Raw genomic sequence first — 27,222 nt, 5'->3', positions numbered from 1 at the left:
GTGGGCCAGAGCCCTGAGCAGGGAGCAGGCAGTTGCAGAGCTTGAAATGAGTGAAGTCATGACTGCACTTGTGTCCCTTGAGAGGAGCCTGGGGGCATGGCCCATGCACACCACAGGGTGGAGTTGAGGTCATCATTGCTGACAGCATCCGCTGGGAAGATCCCAAACTGGGAGAAAAGCAGAGTGATGCGCATTGTGTGGTACATGTATGCCAAGCTCAGAACAGCCCAACCCTGACCGTGTTGAAAGGGATTCAGACAAATGTAAAATGAGTGAAAAACAAAAGATTGATCTCCATGGAATTTATAGCTGTTACTCTCACACTGGATCCTAAAGGCTGGGATTGACATGGGGTACATGGGACTTGAAAGGTATAGAGGTGCAGGACAGGGTGGTATATCTGCTTACTTCCTTTATGGTATTTATAACTGACTTTGTATAACATATTTCATAGTAAAACAATTCTCAGTGGAGAGTAAGTGCTGGGATGAGTAACTTAGGCCTTATTCTAGGACTTCAAGGAAGGAAGAGAGATGAGTGCAGATGGCAGAAGCTGGAGATAACCTTTTGGGGAAGTTGAAACTTAAGCTGAGTAAGGGAGAGTTTGTACTGAGTAGAGTCATTGGGCTGTCCCTGTGAGCACCTGTGCCACTGTGTGTGTGTATTTTGCAAACTAGTGGGTCTCAAAGTGAGTAAACCATGTCGTTGGAGAGGCCTGGCTTCTATAGATTCTCAAGAAAATGTCATCCATCATAGGAACATATTCTGGATCCTAAGAATAGGGTATTTTGCTAACTTTGCAATTTCTTCAACTAGTAAGACTTCTCTACCCTAATCCCCACTGCCTCATACTTTTCATTTGTAAAGTATAGATTGCGGAGTGCTGGCTTCATTCCATCCCCATTCATTTAACAAATACATACAAATGTTAGTCAGCTTTATGAGGCTTCCATACAGCCAGATGACAGTTTCAGATGTAGAGTTGGGTGGTTTTGACAAGTGCACACAGTTGGGTCACTGCCATCAAGACATGGGGCGCTCCCGTCGCTTCCGGGGATTCGAGTCGATGCCCGTTCCTACCTCCAGTTCCTGACAACCTCTGATCTGCCCTCTGTTGTTACGGTTTTGTCTTTTCCATAATTTAATATAAACAAAGCCATACAGCGTATGGTGTTTTGTTTCTGGCGTCTTTCACTTAGCATGATGTCTTGAGATGCAGCCATGTTGTTGGGTGTGTGGGTAAGTCATTCCTTCTGTTGCAGATGGACCGTGGTTTTGGGCCATTGTGAATAAAGCTGCAATGGACTTTATTGTACAAGCCTTTTTTTTTTTTTTTTTTTTTTGACATGGAGTTTTGCTCTTGTTGCCCAAGTTGGAGTGCAATGGCATGATCTCAGCTCACTGCAACCTCCACCTCCTGGATTCAAGCAATTCTCCTGCCTCAGCCTTCCAAGTAGCTGGGATTACAGGCACCCGCTACCATGCCCAACTAATTTTGTATTTTTAGTAGAGATGGGGTTTCACCATGTTAACCAGGCTGGTCTCAAACTCCTGACCTCAGGTGATCCGCCCACCTCGGCCACCCAAAGTGCTGGGATTATAGGCGTGAGCCACCATGCCTGGCCTATTGTACAAGTCTTTAACAAACACTGTTTTTATATTTCTACTGGATACCATGCTTGGCATCGGGTTCCAACTGAACAAAAAGTCATGGAGGTGTTAGGTGTTTGAATTCTGTCTTTCTTATTTTATTAGGTACCTGGAAGGTGAAACTGGCCTGATGCTGTGATGGTCTAAATTTGGATAGTGAATTTCCTTTGCTAACACTAATAAGAAATAACACCAAGAAGAAAGGCGTTCATGTTTGTTCCCTTCCTCCCCAAGGCCTCTGGAGGAGCCTAAGGTGATCTCCGCCTTCTCTGGAAAGCAGGCCGGGAAGCACGTGGTGCACATCGCTTGTCGGAAGCACTTACAGCACAGCCGTCACTGCCGAGGGGGAGCTGCACACCTGGGGCCATGGGAACTACGGCCGGCTGGGCCACAGTACATCTGGTCTGCATCAGTGGGAGCATGCAGCAGGAGGTGGCCTCTTACAGGACTTAATAAACGGCCGTCCTATCTGTTTGAAGGCTCCAGTGAGGACGAGGCCATTCCGATGCTGGTAGCTGGGCTTAAAGGACTGAAGGTCATCGATGTGGCGTGTGGGAGTGGGGACGCTCAAACCCTGGCTGTCACTGAGAACGGTACGTAGAGCTCTCGCCACCCTCGACAGGCCCTCGAGGACACGCATGGCAGCTTCCCTGGAGGAAGCCGCCCACCCTGTCGTCCAGTGGGTGTGGGGCTCAGTGTCATTGGTGGAGAGGCCCCGGTGGTTACTGGGCTTGTTTGCCTGGGGCCTGTCAGATGGTTCGCAGCTGCCACCATCTCTATGTGAGCATTTTATCAACTATGCTGATACATGCAGTTGGGAACACATACAGTGGTACGGTTGACCAGCAGTCCGCACGGTGGCAACAGAAGCAGCAGGCAAATGGGAGGGTGGTCCGCAAGCATCTGCAGTGTGCCGGGCCCCAGTTATGTGTTACGGAGGCAGTGGGCCTTTGGTTCTGTGAAGCAGTGAACATTGAGCCCAGGCTAGTAAGAGTCAGGACTTTGTTTTTCATGGAATGAAAACAAAAAGAAAACTCAGCTTTCCCTGTCTTTATTGTTTCTATATCAACCTCAAGTGTCATCTAGATTTCATTTGCTCAGTAGCCACCCTGGTAGTGTTAACTATGCACATGGGTGGTCTAGATTAGTGTGCATTTTTCATTATATTATTTTCAGTCATTTAAAATTTTTCATTAAAATGCAGAGTTGTTGTTATTTAAATGCATTTGTATTTTTTATGGCAAGTGTGGTCTTGGGGAGATGGTGACTATGGGAAATTGGGCAGAGGTGGTAGTGATGGCTGCAAAACCCCAAAGCTGATTGAAAAGCTTCAAGACTTGGATGTGGTCAAAGTCTGCTGTGGAAGTCAGTTTTCCATTGCTTTGATGAAAAGTGGCCAAGTTTATTCATGGGGAAAAGGTGACAACCAGAGACTTGGACACAGAACAGAGGAATATGTTCGTTATCCAAAACTCTTAGAAGGCTTGCAAGGTGAGTGCAAATGTAAACTTTTAAAACCCTTCAGGACAGTTTCTTTAGTAATGTTTTAAAGTTTGCAGGTTTAATGTTCTTAACCTCACATTCCATGAATGGACTGTCATTAGAAACTTTTACTGCCAGCTTGGTGTAGGTATTGATACTAAGAGGAAAGTGGGTGTGTCTCTATTAAAAAATGACTTTGAGTTACTCTTACCAAATTTAATTTAAACCCATTGAGTTTTACAAACATTGGCACTTTCTGTGGCAGGCACGCATTCCTCACTCAGCAGGCTGGACTCAGTAAGGGTTCCTTCTGTGTGGTGAGGTCACCTGTACTTGTACTGCAGGCACACTGAGGACCGTGAGTGTGCGTTGTGCTGTGGGGCCACATTGGGAGGTGGGATTGGGTCCACCTGGGACGCTCTCATGTGAACTCATCCTTGGTGGGTGATTCCTGCTTGCTCAGTTGCAAAGGTGTCCAGCATGCATTGTAGTTGGAGGGAACAGATGGAAGCCAAGCTATGTAGATATGAGTGCCAGCGCCTTCAATGTGGGCTGCCAGCGCGGGCAGAGAGGATGGGAGCCTCTGCAAAAAGACCCTGAGATTCTTCTGTGGTGTGCTTACTAGGGATGTTATGCTGCAGGAAGTTGGGGTGGGGGCCATCAAAACTATGATGATGGAGGGATTTTTCTAAGGTAAAACTGGACTTTTCCGTACCACCTGGCCTAGTGGTTGGGAGATAGTCTTCATCCTAGTCGAGAACTGTTGAAGGGCAGGCAAGTTGACAAGAAAGTAGGGAAGAAGGGAAAAGGCAGTGAGAGGTAGGTACATCAGATGGACTCTTTAGGGTTCTCTCAGGGTGGGCAGCCTTTTTCTTAAAGGGCCAGATTGTATTTGAAGCAGGTGGACCTGACTGTGTTCCAACACCAGTGTCTTCACAGAAGCAGGCTTTGGGCTGCGTTGTGTGTGGGGGCTGTAGTTCGTTAGGTCCTGGTCACTATATACATTCTTTGTGTGTTTGCTTCTTTACCAAGTGGGTTTGGAAGTGGGACTTTTAACTAAGACTTGGCAGCTCCTTTCTCCATTAGTTTTATTTTGAAGCATGTTAATATCTTGATGTCTAAGAGTTTTGTGTGCCCATACGGTATTTATTATTTTCTAGGCTTCTGAGATAAGTTGCAGAGTAAGAAGTTTACTCAGTGTCATTGAATGGTATTTGAATTTCACTTGCCTCCTTGTTTATATTCCCCTCCATTAGTATAGGAAAGCTACGACAATCATTAGATACAGAAATCGTTTACTTTGAGGGTATTTCAATTACTGTTGAAAACACCTTTTGTTGTTGCTGATGTTAACTTATGGTAAGCTCCTAGGATAGAATTGTTCCCCTTACTGCAGTGTGTTTTTTCAGCTGAATTATTTTATATGTTGACATTTCTGTGAAATACCCTTTGTGTTGGCCATGTTAGATTTACCAGGAAAGAAAAATAGAATATTTTGCTGAGTGTTTAAATAGAAACAACGTTTTAAATAGTGATATCTCCTAACTCTGAGAGAACAATAGATTTCTTCTTAGGAAGCCTTCCTCAGTGAAGAGTGTGCTGTGCATTGTTGTATCTGGGATGGGAGAATGTGATCTAATGGTTAATTAAAAGCACCTTGTTTCTTTCGGAATGAAAATCTGAATGAGGAGGAGAAAAAAGAACAGATCCTTTTCGTATCCCAGCATTATGATGTTTGTAGGCTGTGGGTCCTAACAAATTGTAGCTGACAAAATACAGGAGTTTTAATAACACACCCAAAGCAAATGATTGTGCTTAATATTAAAGCAACAGATTATCCTCAAGAAGTTAATATTAAAAGCTTTCTGACCTGAATGGCCTAGTGGAAATATCTTTTTAGGCCATTCAGGTCATAGGCTTGAAGCTGCATCTGCATCCCTCTTTCCTTGTAGGGAAGAAGGTGATTGATGTGGCTGCAGGCTCCACCCACTGCCTGGCTCTGACTGAGGACAGCGAGGTCCACAGCTGGAGGAGCAACGACCAGTGCCAGCACTTTGACACCTTGCGTGTGACCAAGCCAGAACCTGCAGCACCGCCAGGACTGGATGCCAAACACATAGTGGGAGTTACCTGTGGGCCTGCCCAGGTACTGAATATAGAGCTTGATTTGGTATTTTGGAGGATTTTGGTTTCCAGTTGTTCATTACCAGTATATAGGAAATACCACTGAGTTTTGTTTGTTGTTCTTGTGTCCTGCAGTTGTGCTAAACTCATTTATTATGAGCTTCATTGTAGTTTCCTTGGGTTTTCTTCATGGACAATTAAATGCTATCTGTATAGAGGGGCAGTTTCATTTCTTCCTTTCCAGTATGCTTGCCTTTTATGTATTTTTCCCGGCCTGATTGCCCTGGCCAGGACTTGTAGTGTGAAGCTGAATAGGAGAGGTGATAGTGGGTGCCCTGCCTTGCTCCTGACTGTAGGGGAAAGCAGTTCAGTCTTTCACCATCAACTGTGATGTTAGCTGCGCATGTTTATGTAGGTGCCTTATTACCAGATTAAGGCAGTTTCTTTAATTCCCCCCCAATTTTTTTTTTTTTTTTTTGAGACGGAGTCTCGCTCTATGCCCAGGCTGGCGTGCGCTGGCGTGATCTCGGCTCACTGCAAACTCCGCCTCCTGGGTTCACGCCATTCTCCTGCCTCAGCCTCCTGAGTAGCTGGGACTACAGGCGCCTGCCACCGTGCTCAGCTACCTTTCTGTATTTTTAGTAGAGACGGGGTTTCACCGTGTTAGCCAGGATGCTCTCGATCTCCTGACCTTGTGATCTGCCTGCCTCGGCCTCCCAAAGTGCTGAGATTACTGGTGTAAGCCACCGTGCCCGGCCTTAATTCCCCCTTTTAGAAGCTTTTGAAAAATCCTGAATGGGTGTTAAAATTTGTTAAATGCTTTTAATCCAAATGAAATGGTCATGCAGTTTTCCTTCTTTAGTGTGTTAGTGTGGTGTATTACATTGATGATTTTTACTTTCTTTTTCTTAAACTTTTTTTTTTTCTTTTTTAGAGATGGGGTTTCACTATGTTGCCCAGGCTGGTCTTGAAATCCTGAGCTCAAGTGATCTGCCTGCCTTGGCCTCCCAAAGTGCTGGGATTACAGGTGTGAGACACTATACCAGCCTGATTTTTAAATACTGACCAAGCCTTGTATTACTGGGATAGGGATCACTTGGCCACAATTTACTACTCTATTTTTTTTTTTTTTGAGACAGAATCTCACTCTGTCACCCAGGCTGGAGTGCATTGGTGCAATCTCAGCTCTCTGCAACCTCTGCATCCTGGGTTCAAGCAATTCTCCTGCCTCAGCTTCCTGAGTAGCTGGGATTAGAGGTGTGCACCATCACACCTGGCTAATTTTGTTTGTTTGTTTGTTTGTTTTTAATAGAGATGGGGTTTCACCATGTTGGCCAGCCTGGTCTCCAACTCCTGACCTCAAGTGATCCACCCTCCTTGGCATCCCAAATTCCTATGATTATAGGCGTGAGCCACCGCGCCCAGCCCTATTCTGTTTCTATATTGCTAAATTTGACTTGGTAACACGTTTTTGAGGATTTTTCTGTTGATGCTCATCAGGGATGTTGGTTTGCAGTTTTCTTTCTTTGTATTATACTATCTCGTCTGACTTTCTGTCAGGGGAAAGCTGACCTTATACAAAGTATTGGCATGTGTTCCCTCCTTTTCCATTTTCTATAAGGGATTGTGTAGAATTAGTGTTATTTCTTCTTTAAATGTTTTTGAATCCATCTGAACCTGAGATTTCTTTCTAAAAGATTTTTCGCCGGGCGCGGTGGCTCACGCCTATAATCCCAGCACGTTGGGAGGCCTCGCGAGGCAGGTGGATCACCAGAGGTCAGGAGTTTGAGACCAGCCTGGCTAACGTGGTGAAACCCCGTTTCTACTAAAAATACAAAAAATTAGTCGAGCTTGGTGGCGTGCGCCTGTAATCCCAGCTACTCAGGAGGCTAAGGCAGGAGAATCACTTGAACCTGGGTGGCGGAGATTGCAGAGAGCTGAGATTGCACCAGTGCACTCCAGCCTGGGTGACAGAGTGAGACTCCGGCTCAAAAAAAAAAAAAAAAAGATTTTGCAAATTCAATTTATTTAACAGATATAGAACTATTGAGGTGACCTGTTTGTTTCTAGGAGGATTTTCCTGGTTTGTGGCACTCAGACATTGCTTTATTTCATCTAAGTTGTCTGATTTTTACATGTCAAGTTTTCCTTAGCATTCTCTTGCTAATCATCTGAATTCTGTGGGGCCTGCAGTGATGTCCCTTCATTCATTCCTGATACTGATAATCTGTGTCTTTTCTGTTTTTTTCTTTGTCAGTTTTGCTAGAGTTTTTCAATTTTGTTGATCTTTTCAAAGAACAATCTTTAAGTTTCATTAATTTTTGCTTTGTTTTTTTGCTATCAATCTCATTGGTTTTCTGCTTTTATCTTGTCATTTGTCCCTTTGGCTTGTTTTGTGTTCACTTTGCTCTTTTTTAGTTTCTTAAGGTGGAAACTTAGATTGCTGATTTAGACCTATCTTTTTTGTAATATATAATGATTTGATGCTATAATTTTTCCTCTAAGCAGTGCTTTAATTAAACCCACAAATTTTGATGCATTTTCATTTATGTTCAAAGTATTTTCTAATTTCTTTTGAGAATTGTTCTTTGACCCATGGATTATTATTATCATTATTATTATTTTTCTTCAATACGGAGTTTCACTGTTGTTGCCCAGGCTGGAGTGCAATGGCATGATCTCGGCTCACTGCAACCTCTGTCTCCTGGGTTCAAGCGATTCTCCTGCCTCAGCCTCCTGATTAGGTGGGACTACAGGCGCCCGCCGCCACGCCTGGCTCATTTTTTGTATTTTTAGTAGAGACGGGGTTTCAACGTGTTAGCCAGGATGGTCTTGATCTCCTGATCTCGTGATCCGCCTGCCTCGGCCTCCCAAAGAGCTGGGATTACAGGTGTGAGCCACTGTGCCCGGCCTCAAGATGCCAGTTTTCTAAAGTGAGAAAAATTAATTTTAAAAATTAAGTTGTATGTTCAATATCGGTGTGAGAGCAGATAAACCATGTGTCTTAGAGAAGGAAAGGTTTGAAAGTATAATTTTTATAGTTTCTTATTTATCTATATTTTCCTATATGATTGTTGTTGAAATATCTTAAATTTATTTCACATTACAATTGTCAAATATGTGAATTCGTGAGCCATCTGTTGAAGACCACTGAAAGAATATAAATAAATAAAATTGGTAGCTCATTGTTTTTCAATAACTTGTGAAGACTAAGCTCTGATTTTTTTATTTTGCCCAAATTCCTATCTAAGGGGTCTGGGGAGTCATCCCTTACTAACCATAAATTCTCATCAGATGGATTTTATTTAACCCTATATATCATGGCTTACTTTGCAATCTGACTCTGGCATAACATTATGTGACAAAGAAGAAAGTAAAAAGAATTTACCCCAAAAGCAAGTTTCTTTGCCATATTTTGAAATGGTCCTGCAAAGCTTCCCTTTGTTGGGGGACATACGCATCTGTAAAGAATCTCTGTTGACATAGCTAGATCTTTTTCTTCCAAGCCTTCCCAATCCTGAAGAAATTAGTAGAAGTCCAGCACTGTTTAAAGGTCTGAATAGGAAATACTTGTCATCTATTATCTCTAAGGGCAGCCACTATAAGACTTCAGAAGAACCTTGGTATCCACAATCTTTTAGCTTAACCTGAACATTTCCTTTCCTTTGATCCCAGGTTTTTAGACAAACTCAACCAATTGTCAATTGGAAAATGTTTAAATTTACCTATAGCCTGAAAGCCCACCCATCCCTGCTTTGAATTGTCCCGCCTTTCTGAACCAAACCAATGTCTTTCTTAAATGTATTTGATTGATGTCTCATATCTCCCTAAAATGTATAAAACTAACCTGCACCCTGACCACCTTGGGCACGTGTTCTCAGGATCTCCTTAGGGCTGTGTCATGTGCCGTGGTCACTCATATTTGGCTCAGAATAAGTCCCTTAAAATATTTTACCGAGTTTGACTCTTCATCGACACTTGTTTTATTGAATGAACTGGATTTCCATTGTTAATATTACCCTAATGTAAAGAGCAGTGAAGTAACAGACTTTTTGTCAGCCTTTTACTTACAGAGCAGATGACCCTGTGATCTGAGCCCTAATTCCTAACAGGGGATGCTTTGGAATGAATAAATCAAGAGGTACCTTGAACTGGAGATTGGTCCTGCTTCATGGTAGCATTTTCCCAGAAAATATGTCTCCATAATAAAAAAGAGTGACTGAATGGCAGATGAAGGTATCCAGTTATAAAGCCAAGAGATAAGCCACCCATTCCAGAATTGCTACTTCCTCCTTTATCTGCAGTGATCAAGTGGCAACTGTGACAGTGTCAACAGGTTGTACAGTGCACAAAAGGGATGTTCTGGCTGAGAACAGAAAGTCTGCAAATGAGTGGATAAGAGAGCAAAAGGAAGAAGTCCTAAATTGAGGAGAAACTGTCCTTTAGGCACAGGAAAAGGAAAATGAGCAAGAAGAATAAAAGATTTTAAAAAGAAATGAAGCTGGAAATCTATCATCATAGCCTAGTCCATAAATACCCCACAGATGTTAGAAGAATGCCAAGCATTCCTGAACTTGATAGACACAGATATAGATAGGTAGGTAGATACATAGAGATAGATTAATAGATAGGCAGATCCATACATACATACATGCATACATAGGTAGCTACGTAGACACATAGATGTATTGAATTGTACACATACACGTGTATATATCATATGTACCTATGTATGAGAGAGACAAGTGAGATATTAAATTATAATTAGCTAAAGACCATTTACAATACCCTATACAAAGAGAAATATCTAAAGTGTTTTTGGATAATTAATTCCATATTCTTTAGCAACTCATCCAATTTCCCTCTGGCAGAGATTCAGGGCAAAGACGTTTCAAGCCGTTTTACAATGAGTCTCAAAAAGCAGTAAAATACCTTTATTCTGAGCATCATTTTAAACTTTTTAGCAAGTTGATGCTACTGCGACTCTTATTCCTGTCACCAGAGAAGCAATTCAGAAGAAGTGTTAATATTTCGGAAGTTGCTTAAACTTCCTGTAAAGTGATAGGCCTGACCTTCTGGGGTTAATGTGAGAATCATAACAGTTAATACACGTAAAGTACCTAGAACAATGCTTGACATACGATAAATGCTAGTAAGTGTTAGCCATGATTAGTATTTTCATCAGTCAAAAATGCCTCTTTTCTGTCTCACACCATATTTCCCTAAAGTGCTCTGCCATTTCCTTATCTTTAACCATACTTCCCACTCTTGCTCCAATATTTCTCTTTTATATTTTTATTCCTTCATATACTGCTTCTAATACCTTCCTACTCAAACAGAAAGCTGCCGCTTTCCTTTAAGAATACCCACTAGTAGTCCCTAGAAAGATTATTCTTCAGACACTTACCATAAGGTGGGGTGGGGTTAGCAATCACCTTTTTTCATGCTGCGATTTTTAAAACTACACTATCTCAGTCTCCTTATGTTCAAGATAACACCATTCATAATCTACCCCTTCTTCATTGGGCCTTATGCCATCATGTCCACATTTTTGGAATACACAAACACCTGTCATTTTCCTTGAGACCTCAGAGCCCTGTGCAGGTGTCATCCAATTACCCGGCCTCACTCTTTCGTAACTGATGCGTCAATGACTACCATCATCATTTATGCATTTCTCACCTTAATTGATGGGGAGGGGCTGGGTGCAGTGACTCACGCCTGTAATCCCAGCACTGTGGGAGGCCAAGGCGGGAGGATTACGAGGTCAGGATATCGAGACCATCCTGGCTTGCACGGTGAAACCCTGTCTCTACTAAAAATACAAAAAATTAGCCAGGCGTGGTGGTGGGCGCCTGTAGTCCCAGCTACTCAGGAGACTGAGGCAGGACAATGGTGTGAACCCAGGTGGTGGAGCTTGCAGTGAGCCAGGATGGTGCCACTGCACTCCAGCCTGGGCAACAGAGCGAGACTCCGTCTCAAAAAAAAAAAAAAAAAAAAATTAAGAGGGAGCTTGCCTGAAGGAAATCATTTCCTAGTACTGAATTATGATATAAGTGCCTTTGCTGAGACATTTTATATATATGGGCCATTGAACTATGATACTCTTCAACAATATTTTTGTATTAGGCAATAAAATGGATTTCATATGACTATTTGTTGTATTGTTCTTTTATTAAAAGGAGTAGGGCATGGCCCGAAAACTTAATTCAAGGAAAGAAATTCTGTTGGAGACTAAGGCAATGTAGTTCAAGTTTGTAGCCTCCTGGTGATTCGATTTGACCAAGGGTAAAATTTATAATACCCAGAGGAGTGACAGCCTTCAAATGATTTTCTGTAAGTATTAAAGTTGAGGTGTTTATTAAATGTCCACTTCTGTTTGGTGACACTTTAAGATTTTCTAGTTATTTTGAAGACTCATAAAATTCTAAAAAAAAAAACTTAGTAAAAAATAGTTTCCTCAAAATAAATATATTGCTCACAATTTTAATGACTCAGCATTAAAGGTAACAAGGAAAGGGGAATTATCGGTCTTAAACTATTTGTAATTGATAAATAAGAGGTTAAATTTTTCCCTGCAGAGTTTTATTGAGCCATTATTCAATTATGAGAAAGAGTAAAGTGAAATGTTTGCCAAGTACTTATGATATGACAGATATAGTGCCAGGTTATTTTACATATTGTATATCACTAAATGTCAGAATTAAACTTGTGAAAATCAAAGCTGGCTAAAAGTAGGTATTTAACTTTTGTGGGCTTGTTGAAACCCAATACAGAGATGTGTCTACTTGGGATCATGAAATCAAATATTCAGAAGAAATATATTTTTCATGCATATTCTGAAATCAGTGGCTGAAACCACAAGAAATAAGTGAACAGAGCTTATAAATATTGATTTATTGAGTTTATTCCCTTAGGTTCATATCATGGAGATGCTTAAAATACTTAAGCTAGAGTTATATTTAAAGTACTGCTATGTACAGATGTAATACAACTTATTTTACAGAGCTTCCCTTTGGGGGACAAGAATTATTAATGTATGTGGTTACCCTGAGCTCCCTCTTTCTGTGTGCTAATGGGGATTCTGGCTTTGTCTGCTCAATTTCTTCCCCATTGCTCTTCTCTGAAAAGGCACTTCTGGTGGCTGACAGTGATATTCTCTTTCGTTATCTCCACATCAGTACAATGTTAAGAGGAAACTGGAACAAAAAGGCAGGAGGGGTGGTAGGTAAAGATTGAGAAGATGCATTTGAATAAGGCTTAGGTGAGCTTTCTTCCAGAAAAGAAAATATATATATATATATATAGTCAGGAGGTGATAACAAATTTTAACCAAAAGGATTTAAAGAAAGAGAGATATGGATAAAAGGATATAAAGATGTGTGCATAATATTTTATGTTTTATTCAGATATTACCAAAATACAAATAGACTCGAGGTATTTTTACATTATGTTTCATTATAATAGAATGACTTATATTTCTTTGGGTATATACCCAGTAATGAGATTGCTGGGTCAAATGGCAATTCTGGTTCTAGGTCTTTTAGGAATTGCCACACTGTCTTCAACAATGGCTGAACTAATTTACATTCCCACCAACAGTGTAAAAGCATTCCTATTGCGTCTGTTTTTTGCTTCACTATTCACAGTAGCACAGACATGGAATCAACCCAAATGCCCATCAGTGACAGACTGGCTAAAGAAAATGTGGTACCTTACACCATGGAATACTATGCAGTCATAAAAAGGAACAAGATCATGTCCTTTGCAGGGACATAGATGGAGCTGGAAGCCATTGTCCCCAGTAAACTAACACAGGAACAGAAAACCAAACACCACATGTTCTCACTTATAAGTGGGAGCTGAATAACAAGAACACACGCACACAGGGAGGGGAACAAAACACACTGGGACCTATCGGGAGGCTGGGGGCAGGGAGAGCATCAGGATAAATAGCTAGTGCATGGGGGCCTTAAAACCTAAGTGATAGGTTGATAGGTGTAGCAAACCACCATGGCACACGTTTACCTATGTAACAAACCTGCACGTCCTGCACATGTATCCCAGAACTTAAAATATTTTTTTAATTACATTTCAGTTTTTTTAAACCAGAGTGTTGTCGTGCTATATCATGTGGGTCCCTCATTATAGGCATTATGTATTCTAATAAGATGGCAAGAGAAAAAATGTTTAAGCTGTTCAGGCTAGAGGTAAAATGGAAGAGTTGAGGCTGGTCTTGGCTGAGAGTCAGTTGAGTCTGGACTCTGGCCCTACCTGGCCATGTCTATGGATAAGTTTCTGAACTTCTTTTCTTCAAAATATAACCAGGCTAAGAGCAGCCTGATGGGAGTCTGACTGAGCAGGGTTTGAATCCCAGCTTTGCCATTTAGCATGATGAGATGTGAGGTAAGTTACTTAATTCAAGCCCCACGTCCTCATCTATAAATGCAGACAACAGTATCCACCTTCAGGTTGTTGTCAGGATTAATATAATTTATGTAAAGTATTTTACCCAACATTTGGCATATATTTTTATACAGTAATTGGCATATCTTTGGTATAAAATAAATGTTACAAAACATGAATGTTTTTCTTGTTATTGGTGTGGTACCTTGCATTTTCAAGTTGTCTTAAGTCCATTCACATTACTATAACAAAACACCTTAGACAGGGTAATTTAGACAATTATAAAACAGAAACTTATTGCTCACAGTTCTGGAGGGTGGGAGTTTAAGACTGAAGTGTAAGCAGATTTGGTATCTGGCGAGAGCTTGCTCTCTGCTTCATAGACGGTGACTTCTGTGCGTCCTTACTTGATGGAAGGGGCTAGGGAGATTTTGGAGGCCTCTTTTATAAAGGCACTAATCCCATTCATGAGGGCTCTGCCAGTCACATTCCAAAGCCTTCACTCTTAATACTATTGCATTGGAGATTAAGTTTCAACACATGAATTTTAGAGACACAAACATTTAGACCATAGCACAAGTCGGTATGTTTCTCTTTTGTTTAGATTTGCTGAGAGAGAGAAATTGAGAGACAGATTGAAATTCAGTAAAGGGTAAAGTTACTGAAGTTGTAAAAGTATATTCAAGAACATTATAAGGGAAATGTATAGGGCATTGCAGCAAATAAAATATAATATGGATACTGTGAATGATTTCTAAAAACTCAAGTTTACAAAAAATATATTTTGAACACTTGAACTGTTTGAAACATTCAATCCTTGTAGATCATGAGTGGAAGAACAGATTCTCTAAGCAGTGAAGAAAAATAGAGCAGTGGTCCCCAGCCTTTTTGGCATCGAGGACTGGTTTTGTGGAAGACAATTTTTTTCAGAGACCTGGTGGTGGTGGGGATGGTTTCAGAATGATTCAAGCCCATTACATTTATTGTGCACTTTATTTCTATTATTATTACTTTGTAACATATAATGAAATAGTTATACGACTGACCATAATGTAGAATCCCTGGGAGCCCTGAGCATGTTTTCCTGCAACTAGATGTTCCCACCTGGGGGCGATGGGAGACAGTGACAGATCATCAGTCATTAGATTCTCATAAGGAGCACACAACCTAGATCCCTTGCATCCTCAGTTCACAACAGGGTTCATGCTCCTATGAGAATCTAACGCTGCTGCTGATCTGACAGGAGGACGAGCTCAGCGGGTAACACGAGCCATGAGGAGCAGCTGTAAATACACTGAAGCTTCGCTCACTCAGCCGCCACTCACCTCCTGCTGTGCAGCCCAGTTCCTAACAGCCATGGACTACTACGGGTTTGGAGAGCCCTGAAATAGAAGATATCCAGCAAGCCTTTTAAAAGAGTGAATTATTCCATTCCAACCTCTGGAATATAAAAGATAAATAGTCTCTCAGGAATTCACACTGTGTTGCCTTTTGCATTAAAAGAATCACCTAGGTTATCTGGAGCTTCATGTACATGGGTCAGATGTTGCTGGCATTGTCCTAACTCTGCATGGCTGTTCTCAAATCAGTCCTTCACCACCTCCATGAGATTCATGCTGTGAGACCCTAATTTCCTTCATTTTTTCAAAGATGTCTATTTTCCAGGAGGACACATCTGCATTTTTAAGGAAAACTCTGGCTACAGGCCATCAGATGTTTTTCCCCCTGCCAACACTCTGGGTAACGTTAGTGCATTTGTGCAAAATACCTTCAACACGCTGGCCTTACACCTTTTGTTCTCCTTGTCTTCAATAACATGTATTTCTACTCTAATTTAGGCACCCACATTCATTGCCTCATCAGGAATGATGACATCTTCTGTAGTTATTCACATTGTATTTTTGAATTCCAGTGGCCCTCTCACCTTTGACTTCAATACCTGATTCTTTTAGTTCTTTAAAATTTTTATTTTCTCTTCACACATTATTTGATCTCCTGCAGAACACTATTTTCTTCCACCTTTGCCTCAGTTATTTACCAAATATCTCTCCTCCTTCTTTTTTTTTTTTTTTTTTCTTTTGAGACGGAGTCTTGCTCTGTTCCCTAAGCTGGAGTGTGGTGGTGCAATCTTGGCCCACTGCAACCTCTGCCTCCCAGGTTCAAGCGATTATCCCACCTTAGCCTCCCAAGTAGCTGGGATTACAGGCACCTGCCAACATGCCCAGCTAAGTTTTGTATTTTTAGTAGAGACGGGGTTTCACCATGTTGGCCAGGCTGGTCTCGAACTCCTGACCTCAGGTGATCCAACCACCTCGGCCTCCCAAAGTGCTGGTATTACAGGTGTGAGCCACTGCACCCGGCCAACCAAATATCTCTTAAGCACCTCAAGTGCTTTACAACATGGAATGCCAGAATACACCAGTTCCAAGCCAAATCCACACAGGAGTGAAAAATTGTGTTTAGATAAATGCAACTATTCAAACACATGCTTTCAAATAACACTTCGTCCTTAGTGCTGAGGGCCATCTTGATACTTTGTTAAAAGGATTAGATCAAGAGACAGAATAGAGAGATTGAGGGAGAGTGTGATGCTTTCTTTAATGCCCTGATCCTGAGTTAGATGTATCAGCAATGTGTCCTGGAGCTTTTTCTAAATCACCTGTTTCCGCATCTACCACCTTCTATCACACTGGATTCTTTACATAGTTTCCACCACGACACTGTAAATGTTAAGGATGTCAAATCAAGATTGAATCTGGGTTTTTCCATTGCCTTTATATTATAGCGAAGTACCTGGTACATAGTTTATAGTTAATAAGTATCATCTAAGTGGATTAGTTACCCTACATTATCTTCCCAAATAAATATTGATTTCAAATAAATACCAAATTTTGCCAACTGTCTATTCAAACCCACATCTTTCATTTTCAGGAAATGACATATTCTCTTTAATGAAAATAAGGACTTAAAGTATCACCTACCTTTATGTAGCCAGTCTCACCCTCCTATAAACTTACCTATAATTGGGTGATGAGTGATCCTTCCTCTTAACTAAATATAATTTTTCACTTGTAGAATTGATCTAGCTCATGCCTTTCATTATATCTTGTATCTTTCCCCATTTGTTATTGTGTCTCATATCCCTGCCTTCACCCCTTCCCACTTCTCTCTCTCTTATTTTGCCTGTAAACATGATTGAGGCAAAATGATTGAGGTAGAATGACATAACCAAAAAGAGGGTAATTTCAGAATTTCATTCCAATGTGAGAGATCTCCAGTGGGCCCTTTTATCTTCTAAAATCACCCTCTTTTTTGTTATGCTATTCTCTAGCTTCCAACTACATTTTTTTTAAAGAGATGGGGTCTCGCTACATTGACCAGGCTGGTCTTGAAATCCTGACCTCAAGTGATCCTCCCATCTCAGCCTCCCAAAGTGCTGGGATTACAGGCGTGATCCATCACAGCCAGGCCCCAACTACTATCTTGCTGACCCTTTTCTAATTCTCTTCTTTTGAAAGGAGTTTTCAATTTGCCACTTTACTTCCTAATATCCCATTCATGCATCAACCCAATGTAGAGTAGCTTCTATTCTAACTACTCTACCAAAGCTGTTCTTCCATACCGTTTCACTCCTTTCACTCAAAGTACCCCGTATTTTTGAAGAATGGTTTCATTCATGATACAGTGTTCTCTAGTAAGCAGATTTGGACATGGGGATATATACTAGGGAGTGCCCTTGGATTACTACCTGTGAAAATGAGAAGAAGGAAGCTGGATTGGGGGAAAGGGAAAAAGCTGGGCTGAAAAAAAGTCCTGGACCACAGCTTTGGCTCATCTCACCAGGGGACTTTGAAGATAAAATGGCCCACTGGCATCCTCTCACATTACAATGACATGACTGAGTCTTTATAGGCCCCAAGTCCCCTCCCCACCTCTTTCACCTGCCTCCTTGCCTCACCTCAATCAGTCATTGGATATGCACCACAACTGGGAACATCAGGACCTTAGGCAGGGGGAAGCTCTGCAGCTGAGGACATCTGAAGGGGCTCACAGCTGAGTCCTGTCTACTGACACAGCTCTCAGGGAGGACCTAGGTGATGCATCTCTGTGTATATCATATATATGAGTAATGATATTAGAGGTTTTATAATTTAACCTTTTTTCTCCTTTTTATCTTTAATCTTCACTGTATTTCAGTCACGGTCTTCAGGCTTCAAAGTGACCTTTAAGATTCAGCAAAGAAGATACAGCTTTTTAAACACGGGGAATAAAACAAGAACAATGTGATAGCATAGTGTAATGGTGCCATAGAAATAAACAATAAAAAATAATTTAAAGAGAGAACCAGGAATCAATTTCATAAATGCCACCATTACATTACTTAGGTTAAGCTTTTGAATTTATCTAGAAAAATGTCATTGGCCAAGACATTAACATTAGTAGAGGAATGCAAAAGTGCAAAATTAAAGTTCCTAAGAATCAAGTCCAGAAAAATAGAAAATGTGTAAAGGCTATTGTTCTCAGTTTGGCAAATAAAAAAAAAAAAGCAAACCCAGAATTGGTTAATTTCAAATAACATTTCTAGTATTTCCCACACAATTTTTTTACATATTTTAAAATCACTAATATAGCATTACATTTTAAAAAGGCATATTTCAATACCTTACCTTGAAATCATAAGATGCATTTGTTCAATGAAATCTTACAGTAAAGCAGCATAAAAAATATAAATTGTACAGTGTGATATAAATGCAAACTATTTGATGTTCAATTTAATCATTTTTTTCAGGAACCGAAATATTAGTTATTACTTTAACGACTTAATATTAATTACAGTGAAAAGAATATTGCCTTTGAGATCTTCCATTAATGATTCAGTTCCAAGGCCCTGATTTCTTTATAAACTTCTAAATTCTTAAGAGAGAAATGTACTTGGCTCAAATTTAATCATTTTAGAATACAGGTTCTGTATCAACTTAGTTTTTGTAGACACTGTATGGTATAAGAAGACAATGTTTAATTTTATGTCAATTTCTTGCATAAACTTGTTCAATTAATTCATTCAACAAATAGTCATTGAGTTCATATCATGTCCCACGTCCCAGGTACTTTCTTTTTTTTTTTTTTTTTTTTTTTGAGATGGAGTCTCACTCTGTCACCCAGGCTGGAGTACAGTGGCACGATGTCCGCTCACCGCAAGCTCCGCCTGCCGGGTTCACGCCATTCTCCTGCCTCAGCCTCCAGAGTAGCTGGGACTACAGGCGCCCACCGCCACGCCCGGCTAATTTTTTTGTTATTTTTAGTAGAGACGGAGTTTCACCGTATTAGCCAGGATGGTTTCGATCTTCTGACCTCGTGATCCTCCCTCCTCGGCCTTCCAAAGTGCTGGGATTACGGCGTAAGCCACCACGCCCAGCCATTCCAGGTACTATTAAAAACACTGATATTATATGGTGAAAAAGACTGACGGGGTCCCAGTACATACTTTATGTGGAACATACTGATGTCTTTTCTAAAACCTCAAGTATAGTCTCTGATTTGCCTATATAAAGAATGACAAGTTTTATTTTTACTTTCTACAAAAATTCAGTTTCTTATTGTTTTATCATCATACATACAACTTTTATTCAAATATTCATCTAAGGGCCAGGTGCCGTGATCTCTACTAAAAATACAAAAAATATTAGCGGGCATGGTGGTGGGCGCCTGTAGTCCCAGCTACTCCAGAGGCTGAGGCAGGAGAATGGCGTGAACCCGGGAGGCGGAGCTTGCAGTGAGCCGAGATCGCGCCACTGCACTCCAGCCTGGGGAGAGAGCAAGACTCCCTCTCAAAAAAAAAAAAAAAAATTTAAAAAGAAAACCCGATATTAGGGATTTCACAGTGCTGTAGACTGAATGATGGCGCCCCCCAAAATTCAACTGTTGAAATGTAACACCCATATGATGATATTTGCAGGTGGGGCCTTAGAGGGAGGGGATTAGATCCTGACGGTAGAGCCCTCATGGATGGGATTAGTGCACTTATAAAAGAGTCCCCAGAGAGACTCCTGCCCCTTTCACCAAGTGAGGACGCAGGGAAGAGATGACAATTCATGAATCAAGAAGCAGGTCCTCACCAAATCTTATGGCACTTTGATCTAGGACTTCCCACCCTCCAGAACTGTGAACAACAAATTTCTATTGCCTATAATCCACCAATTTATGGTATTTTGTTATAGCTGTTTAAATAGATTAAGACACCTAGGATGGGAAACCCATTAATACTGTAATAGAGAGATGAGCTTTCTTTTCCTCTAACTACTTTTAAAGTCTAAGATAATTAGCAAACGATGTTTTGTGTAGCTATATTTTGATTTAAAATTATCTGCCTCAATTACTGATGAACTAACTTGATTTTGTGCCTGAGTTTTAATAACTGTGATCTGTTTGAATCAATGTGAATTATTTGATCAGTTCAAAATATCCAAAAAAAATGTGTCAGGTTAAGATCATGTTCATCTCCATGATGGGATTAGTGTTCTTATAGGAAGAGAGAGTGAGACCACAGCTCTCTCTTTCTCTATTTTGTGCCATGTGAAGACACAGTCAGAAGGCAGGAGCCTGTAGTCTAGGAAGGGGGCTTTCACCAGGGACTGAATCTGCCGGCACCTTGTGGAGGATTTCCCAGCCTCCAAAACCGTGAGAAATAAATGTCTGCTTAAAACACCAGTCTCTGGTATTCTGTTCTGGCAGCTTGAGCTGCCTAAGACACCATGATAATATAAAAATATTAACAAGACTAGCCTGGGCACCATAAGAAGACCCCATCTTTAAAAGTAATACAAATAATAATAATAACAACAAACTAAAACATTTTGAATTTTTAAGTGATAATTTTCTCATTAGATACAGAATCACCTACTTAGAAAGATACAGATCCCAGGGCAGGGCACAGTGGCTCAGCCTTTAATCTCAGCACTCTGGGAGGCCGAGGCAGGCAGATCACGAGGTCAGGAGATCGAGACCATCCTGGCTAACACGGTGAAACCCCGTCTCTACTAAAAATACAAAAAATTAGCCGGGCGTGGTGGCGGACGCCTGTAGTCCCAGCTACCCGGGAGGCTGAGGCAGGAGAACGGTGTGAACCCGGAAGGCAGAGCTTGCAGTGAGCTGACATCGTGCCACTGCACTCCAGCCTGGGTGACAGAGCGAGTCTCCGTCTCAAAAAAAAAAGACAAAGAAAGAAAGATACAGATCCCAAACTATTATTCTTAATATTTCTTCTAAAATGTTCATCATTTTGAGGATTAAGATTTCTTAATGCATCCATACAAACACACATGCATATATTCATACAAATAACTATAGTCATTTTATCAATGTTTTATTCTGACTTTTATTTATTTAAAAATATTAAATGTATTTTATAAATGAAGAATGCATGTGTGTATAATTTATTTATTTATATTTTTACTTTGAGACAGAGTCTTGCTCTTTCGCCCAGGATGGAGTGCAGTGGCATGATCTCCGGGGTTCATGCCGTTATCCTCTCTCAGCCTCCCGAGTAGCTGGGACTACAGGCGCCTGCCACCAAGCCCGGCTAATTTTTTTGTATTTTTAGTAGAGACGGGGTTTCACTGTGTTAGCCAGGATGATCTCCATCTCCTGACCTCCTGATCCACCCGCCTCGGCCTCCAAAAGTGCTGGGATTACAGGCGAGAGCCACTGCTCTGGGCTTCATTTAAGTATATTTATATAGGAATGTCTGAAATACTGCCACCTAATGTTTAGCAATTATTTTCATTTCTGAGCAGTAGAATTTGAGTGATTTTTATTACTTTTGATTCTGCAATGTGATGTATTCTTTAATTTTTTCATAATGTCTTTCGTATTTATTAAAAGGTTAATTAAATCATCCTAAGAATATTTTATGCATATTTTTGTTAAAATGGAATGTTTAATACTCAAAATTCTCCATTTACTAAATCCTTCTCAGTCAATGCTTCAGGCTTACCTTTTCTGCATTTACTAATAATAAATTTAATTTCAATGTTATATAATAGAAGAACATAAAGTATCTATTTTAAATTTTACCTCCACAAACATCTTTAACCAGAAAATGAAATAAGCATTTAAAATATCAAATAAAATACTAGTTTTCAGGTCTGTTGCTTTGAAAATGTGCTTCCTCGTTGAGCAGTATCTGAATTTTTATTACTATACCAGGGTATAGATGAAATATCTAACTAGTATATTTTTAAATTAAAACTGCAAAAAATATATACAGAATTCAGTAGTGCATATTCAGTATGTAAAACATTTTGCCTATTACATTCTTCACGTTGATGGTAGTTATGGCTAGAGTTTGTAGATACTTGGTTTCATTAGCTTTTAGAGTTGCTTAGGTTAAATATGCTATAATATACCAGTCCCTGTTGGCTTTGAACTACTTGAAATTCTAAGAAGTGGAGTAACATAGTACAAACCTATAGAAAATATGATAAATGTACCACGAATGACACAAAATATTTTCTGCATGTCACATAAGGAGTCATTCTCTATTTTGTCAATTTCCTTACTTATTTTGTCTATTTTGTCTATTTTGTCAATTTCCTTCAAAAGTTCCCGGCCAGGCGCAGTGGCTCAGGCGGGCGCACACCTGTAATCCCAGCACTTTGGAAGGCCAAGGCAGGTGGATCACAGGGTCAGGAGGTCGAGACCATCCTGGCCATCCTGGCTAACACGGTGAAACCCCGTCTCTACTAAAAATACAAAAAATTTGCCAGGCGTGGGGGCGCCCACCTGTAGTCCCAGCTACTTGGGAGGCTGAGCCAGGAGGATGGTGTGAACCCAGAAGGTGGAGTTTGCAGTGGCCGAGATCCCACCACTGCACTCCAGCCTGGGCTACAGAGCGAGACTCCGTCTCAAAAAAAAAAAAGTTCCGAATGCACCAATCAATCAAGAATTTCACCCTCAACAGTGAAAAAAAAAATGTGAAAGCAGTCCAGTTTTAGTCACTGTAAATCACAATTTCAATTCCACCCCATCCAAAGAAAGCTGTGTACGTCCTTCTCATTCCAAATACATACAGGCCATGAGTTAATAATCTTTCATTCTTCTAAAACACCAACAGATTTGCTTTTTTACTTTCATTTGTAGTTTATAGTACTCATGATTAAATTGATCCAAATGTATTTGAGGTATATATCTAAATATATATATATATGGATCAAAGGTCAATGCTATTGTCTATGCATTAGCCACTCCCATTTATGAGAATTTTCTAAACTTGTTGCTATATATCTCTTAAATGGTGTCAGTTGGCCACACTTCTTTCCTGAGAAACAACTGAGAAGCTGACAATGAAAATGAAGCTCTCTGCATTCCTGTTAGGCATACTGCACACATCTTAGGCTCTCTGCATGCCTCTTAGGCACTTACACTTACATACATTTGTATCTCATTACATAGTGATACAGTCCTAAAATAAATAATGAGTTATTTTCTAGACAAATTTGATCAGGCTTTTGATAACAAATTAAAATTATGCCACCAGATGCCTATACTTTGACTTATAAAATGTGTTATGTTCTGCATGGGCAAACAGAAAGTGTAGAAACGGCTACCTGGTAAAATTACCTAAATCCACAATGCCACTGGACAACATTGAACTAGATATTTAAATAAGTGAAAGTAATCAAGTATTTGAGTTCACTGATAAAATTATACTTGGAATCTTACCTCATTCCCAGATTAATATATACAATGTATGTCAAATGTCATTGCTATGGGAATGCAAACTGTTACACATGAGGTTAAATTTTTATAAAGAATTTTTTTTTCCTCTAGAACTGACCTTGAGAAACTTGATATCCTCTGTTTACAGCATGTCTTAAGAAAATGTCAACCCAATGTCAAAGGATAATTAATTTTTTAAAGAAAAGAAAAATAATGGTTCTCCTACAAATGTAAAGTGGATATATGTTCATGATTTTATTTAACTGATTAATAAATAAGAGTGCCACAGGATGTTTTGACTGGTTCAAAGGAGAATACAAAGAGCAGAGAATATATAGGCAGACATTCATGCTGAAATGAATTTGCTTAATAAAGGCAAAATTAGCCAATATCCATAGGGTGACGGTCAAATATATCTACAGTGGATAATTTGCATTTTCATGGACAAGAGTTATTTGCAATTTACACAGTTGTGAAATAGGTAAAACAAACAAAAAGTGAAAGGTTCAGAAACCCCATACAATCAGCTAAACTAACATTTAGTTTTCCATTGAAAATATTTAGTAATTTTTTGAGACCATTTCAAAGTTTTTCTTAATTTTTCTCTGCTCTAAAAAAGTCTATAAATTATTTCCAATGAACATTAGAGCTTTTTCTTTGTTGAATTAGTATTTTGAAAAATTTATGGAAGGAGACAACATAAAAGCAGTCGCCAAGTTTATCCATTAAGTCAGTACGATTACAAATTCCAATTGAGAAATATTTTTAAGTATATTTTTCTTTCCAAGACAAATAGACATTAAACAGTCCTAGTATTCATATCCTTTATGTTACATATATATGTATGTGTAAGTATATGTATACCTACATGTATATAAAAAGACACAAACTCACATAGTTATTTCAGAGAATTATTTATGCAAATGTGTTGGATTTTCTTTTTGTGAAGCTATGTTATCAAGAAGTTATTCTTAGTTTTACAGAAAATAAAACAGCTCTAGCTCTTGGAATCATAAGATAAATATCTGTTTATAAATATCAGTATTTTCTAATACTTCTAATGTACTCTTTTGGAGGTAATGGTATATGAAACCCTATAAGAGCAATTCTACTTCATTAATTCGGAAGAAACACAAGTTTTTAAGACCCAGTGTATGCCAACAATTGACAAAGTCATTAAGGTAGACAAAGATGGGTAGAGCCTGGGCTTTGGCTATGAATGTTAGAAAATGAATCACTGAAAGTAAAACATGTTTAAAAGATTAAAATAACAAAAAACGGTTTGAAATTGATTTCAGTTATTGGCCATCAATTGGTTAGAAAGAGTAATTAAGAATGAGTCAAAGCTTTTTTCTCTTCATTTAGGCCAAATATGTCATAAAAATAGTCAGTTTTAGATTATTATAAGTCGATTATGTCAAAATGGTTGATGAGATGTCATTGAAATTAATCTTTAGCTCGTAATGCTATCATTTGAGTTTTAATTAATATTGGGGCCAAAATGTTCATTAGATACTGTTTTTAATGACCAGTTTTTATGCAAATGATTTATATAAGGCAGAACTTCAATGTTTGGTAGCTGTTTGATTTTTAGGACATTATATGTTGAAATGTACACTGATTATCCTAAAGTTGTAAATATTTAAGAAACTTTTCAGCAAAAAGTCTAAAATATATATTTATATTACTTCCAAAACAGAAAATTTAAATTGATTCCCTAGTCAAAGAAACTGTTTGTAAATAAAATGTAACAAACTATATATTCCTTGGCCCCCAGACATTTTAAAGTGACTTTTCCTTTTTATATACATGTTCTAATATTATAAACAGTGAGCTCAGAAATATCCTAATTTGTCTTTTGTATATTTTCAGCAGATTGTGCTGCTTCAAATTCTATTATTTTACTCCAATTCTTTTGTTTACATATTGCTGTTTTTGCTAGTGTTTTTCATATTTTAAAATACATTACTATATTGTATATAGTAATATTGTGTTTCTATTTCTCTTTCTTCATGTTTTATTTTGTTCCATAACCTTTGGTTTGTCCTTTTTATTCCATATTCCCATTTGTAGATGTAGTTTTCAAAGGTGATTTTCTTATTTACACAAACATAAGACTTTTGGGCCAGGTGTGGTGGCTCACGCCTGTAATCCCAGCACTGTGGGATGCAGAGACGGGCAGATCACGAGATCAGGAGATTGAGACCATCCTGGCTAACATGGTGAAACCCCATCTCTACTAAAAATACAAAGAAAAATTAGCTGGGCGTGGTGGTGGGCGCCTGTAGTTCCAGCTACTAGGGAGGCTGATGCAGGAGAATGGTGTGAACCCAGGAAGCGGAGCTTGCAGTGAGCCAAGATCACGCCATTGCACTCCAGCCTGGGCAACAAAGCGAGACTCCGTCTCAAAAAACAAAACAAAACAAAAAAAACACTTTTGAACCAAAATATTCTGAATGAGATCAAAGTCAAAGCTCAAACATTTCTTAAAAATGAGGTTTTTCTGAGTTGGGAACCAGAGTCATCTATTGCCTGATGCAATAGGCATTGAGAATAGAACTTGTGATAACTCTCTGTGCATTAACAATAGAAAAAATGGGATAAGATAGAGGCAAGGAATATACATTCACGGAGCAAGAAGAAACACTGAGGGACTAATAGAAATTGGGCTTATTAAAATAAACTTACCAAGTTATGGTACCAATTCTGCTTTTTTTGTTCAGTCTATAATAGAGTTCTTAATGCTTTCAATTTTTTTCTTATAATAGTTTTCCTAAATATATTTTATTTATTTGTTTGTTTGTTTGTTTGTTTGTTACATGGTGTCTCACTTCATCGCCCAGGCTGGAGTGCAGTGGCGTGATCTCGGCCTACTGCAACCTCCGCCTTGTGGGTTCAAGCAATTCTCCTGTCTCACCCTCCTGAGTAGCTGGGACTACAGGTGCCCGCCACCACACCTGGCTAATTTTTATATTTTTAGTAGAGACGGTGTTTCACCTTGTTGGTCAGGCTGGTCTCAAACTCCTGACCTCAGGTGATCCACCCGCTTCGGCCTTCCAAAGTGATGGTATTACAGGTGTGAGCCACTGCGCCCGGCCCTAAATCTATTATTTAAAAATCCACCTGTACAATTGGTATTCACAGAAATCTCCCATATATGTTATTATTTTATGCTCATAACTCTCTGTGCCAAGTATAGATACATTTTTGATGTGGAAAATTAGATCACAGAGATAAAGTGACTTTCCCAAGGTCAGTGCAGAAAGGGAAAGGTGAAAATTTGAAATTGTACCTGAAGAGTAAGAGAAAAGGGGTTAAGGAGTTACTCATAGATCTTTGTGCCTCGGAGGTCCTTACTGAGAGTTTTAATCCAAATGGTTTGGTAAATTTGGGGCGACAGGTATAACATGGCTTATGTGATGCTTAGAGTGTTTTGGAACCATCAAGATCTTTGCAATGACATCACAGATAACAACCCCATCATCTTGTAAAACATGGACATGTTGGGAAATAATGTTTTAGTTCAGTCATTGAACTGACCCAAACTTCTGTGTTCATATTTTTATAGACCTCATGATTGTTAAGGTATAAAGGAGCATCAGAAGTTTTGTTTTTGTTTTAATTACAAAGGAGTTAGGATATTCCTAACATCCAAAGCGAATTAAAATAATTCACTTTGATGTGAGAAAGAGCTTATTGTCTTAGGGGCACTGGTGAGGTGAATTCACAACTATGGGTTGTTTTAATTGAATTACATCCTCAGAGCTTTAGTTTTGAGCTCTGAATCTACAGTCTGTATTTTGCAAGTAATCAATGGTATTTATTTAAGTGCTCTTGCTAAAG

At 39.5% G+C, this 27,222-nt stretch overlaps 1 protein-coding gene across 2 annotated transcripts in view; it reads left to right on the top strand.

Annotated features, from left to right (window-relative positions):
• Positions 1 to 25,363, top strand: part of LOC129050347 (E3 ubiquitin-protein ligase HERC2-like) — a 56,223-nt gene extending 30,860 nt beyond the window's left edge. For both annotated transcript variants that reach the window (XM_054532344.2, XM_063716474.1), the window contains 4 exons: positions 1,885 to 2,243; positions 5,085 to 5,278; positions 11,439 to 11,592; positions 22,264 to 25,363. In XM_054532344.2, the coding sequence (XP_054388319.1) occupies positions 1,885 to 2,243; positions 5,085 to 5,278; positions 11,439 to 11,444 (559 nt within the window). In that variant the 3' untranslated portion in view covers positions 11,445 to 11,592; positions 22,264 to 25,363. The remainder of the gene's footprint in view (positions 1 to 1,884; positions 2,244 to 5,084; positions 5,279 to 11,438; positions 11,593 to 22,263) is intronic.
• The last annotated feature ends 1,859 nt before the right edge of the window (positions 25,364 to 27,222 follow it).

The sequence above is a fragment of the Pongo abelii genome, chromosome 16 (genome assembly GCF_028885655.2).
Source record: "Pongo abelii isolate AG06213 chromosome 16, NHGRI_mPonAbe1-v2.0_pri, whole genome shotgun sequence".
Lineage (NCBI taxonomy): Eukaryota > Metazoa > Chordata > Mammalia > Primates > Hominidae > Pongo > Pongo abelii.
This window is presented reverse-complemented; position numbering and strand designations above follow the sequence as displayed.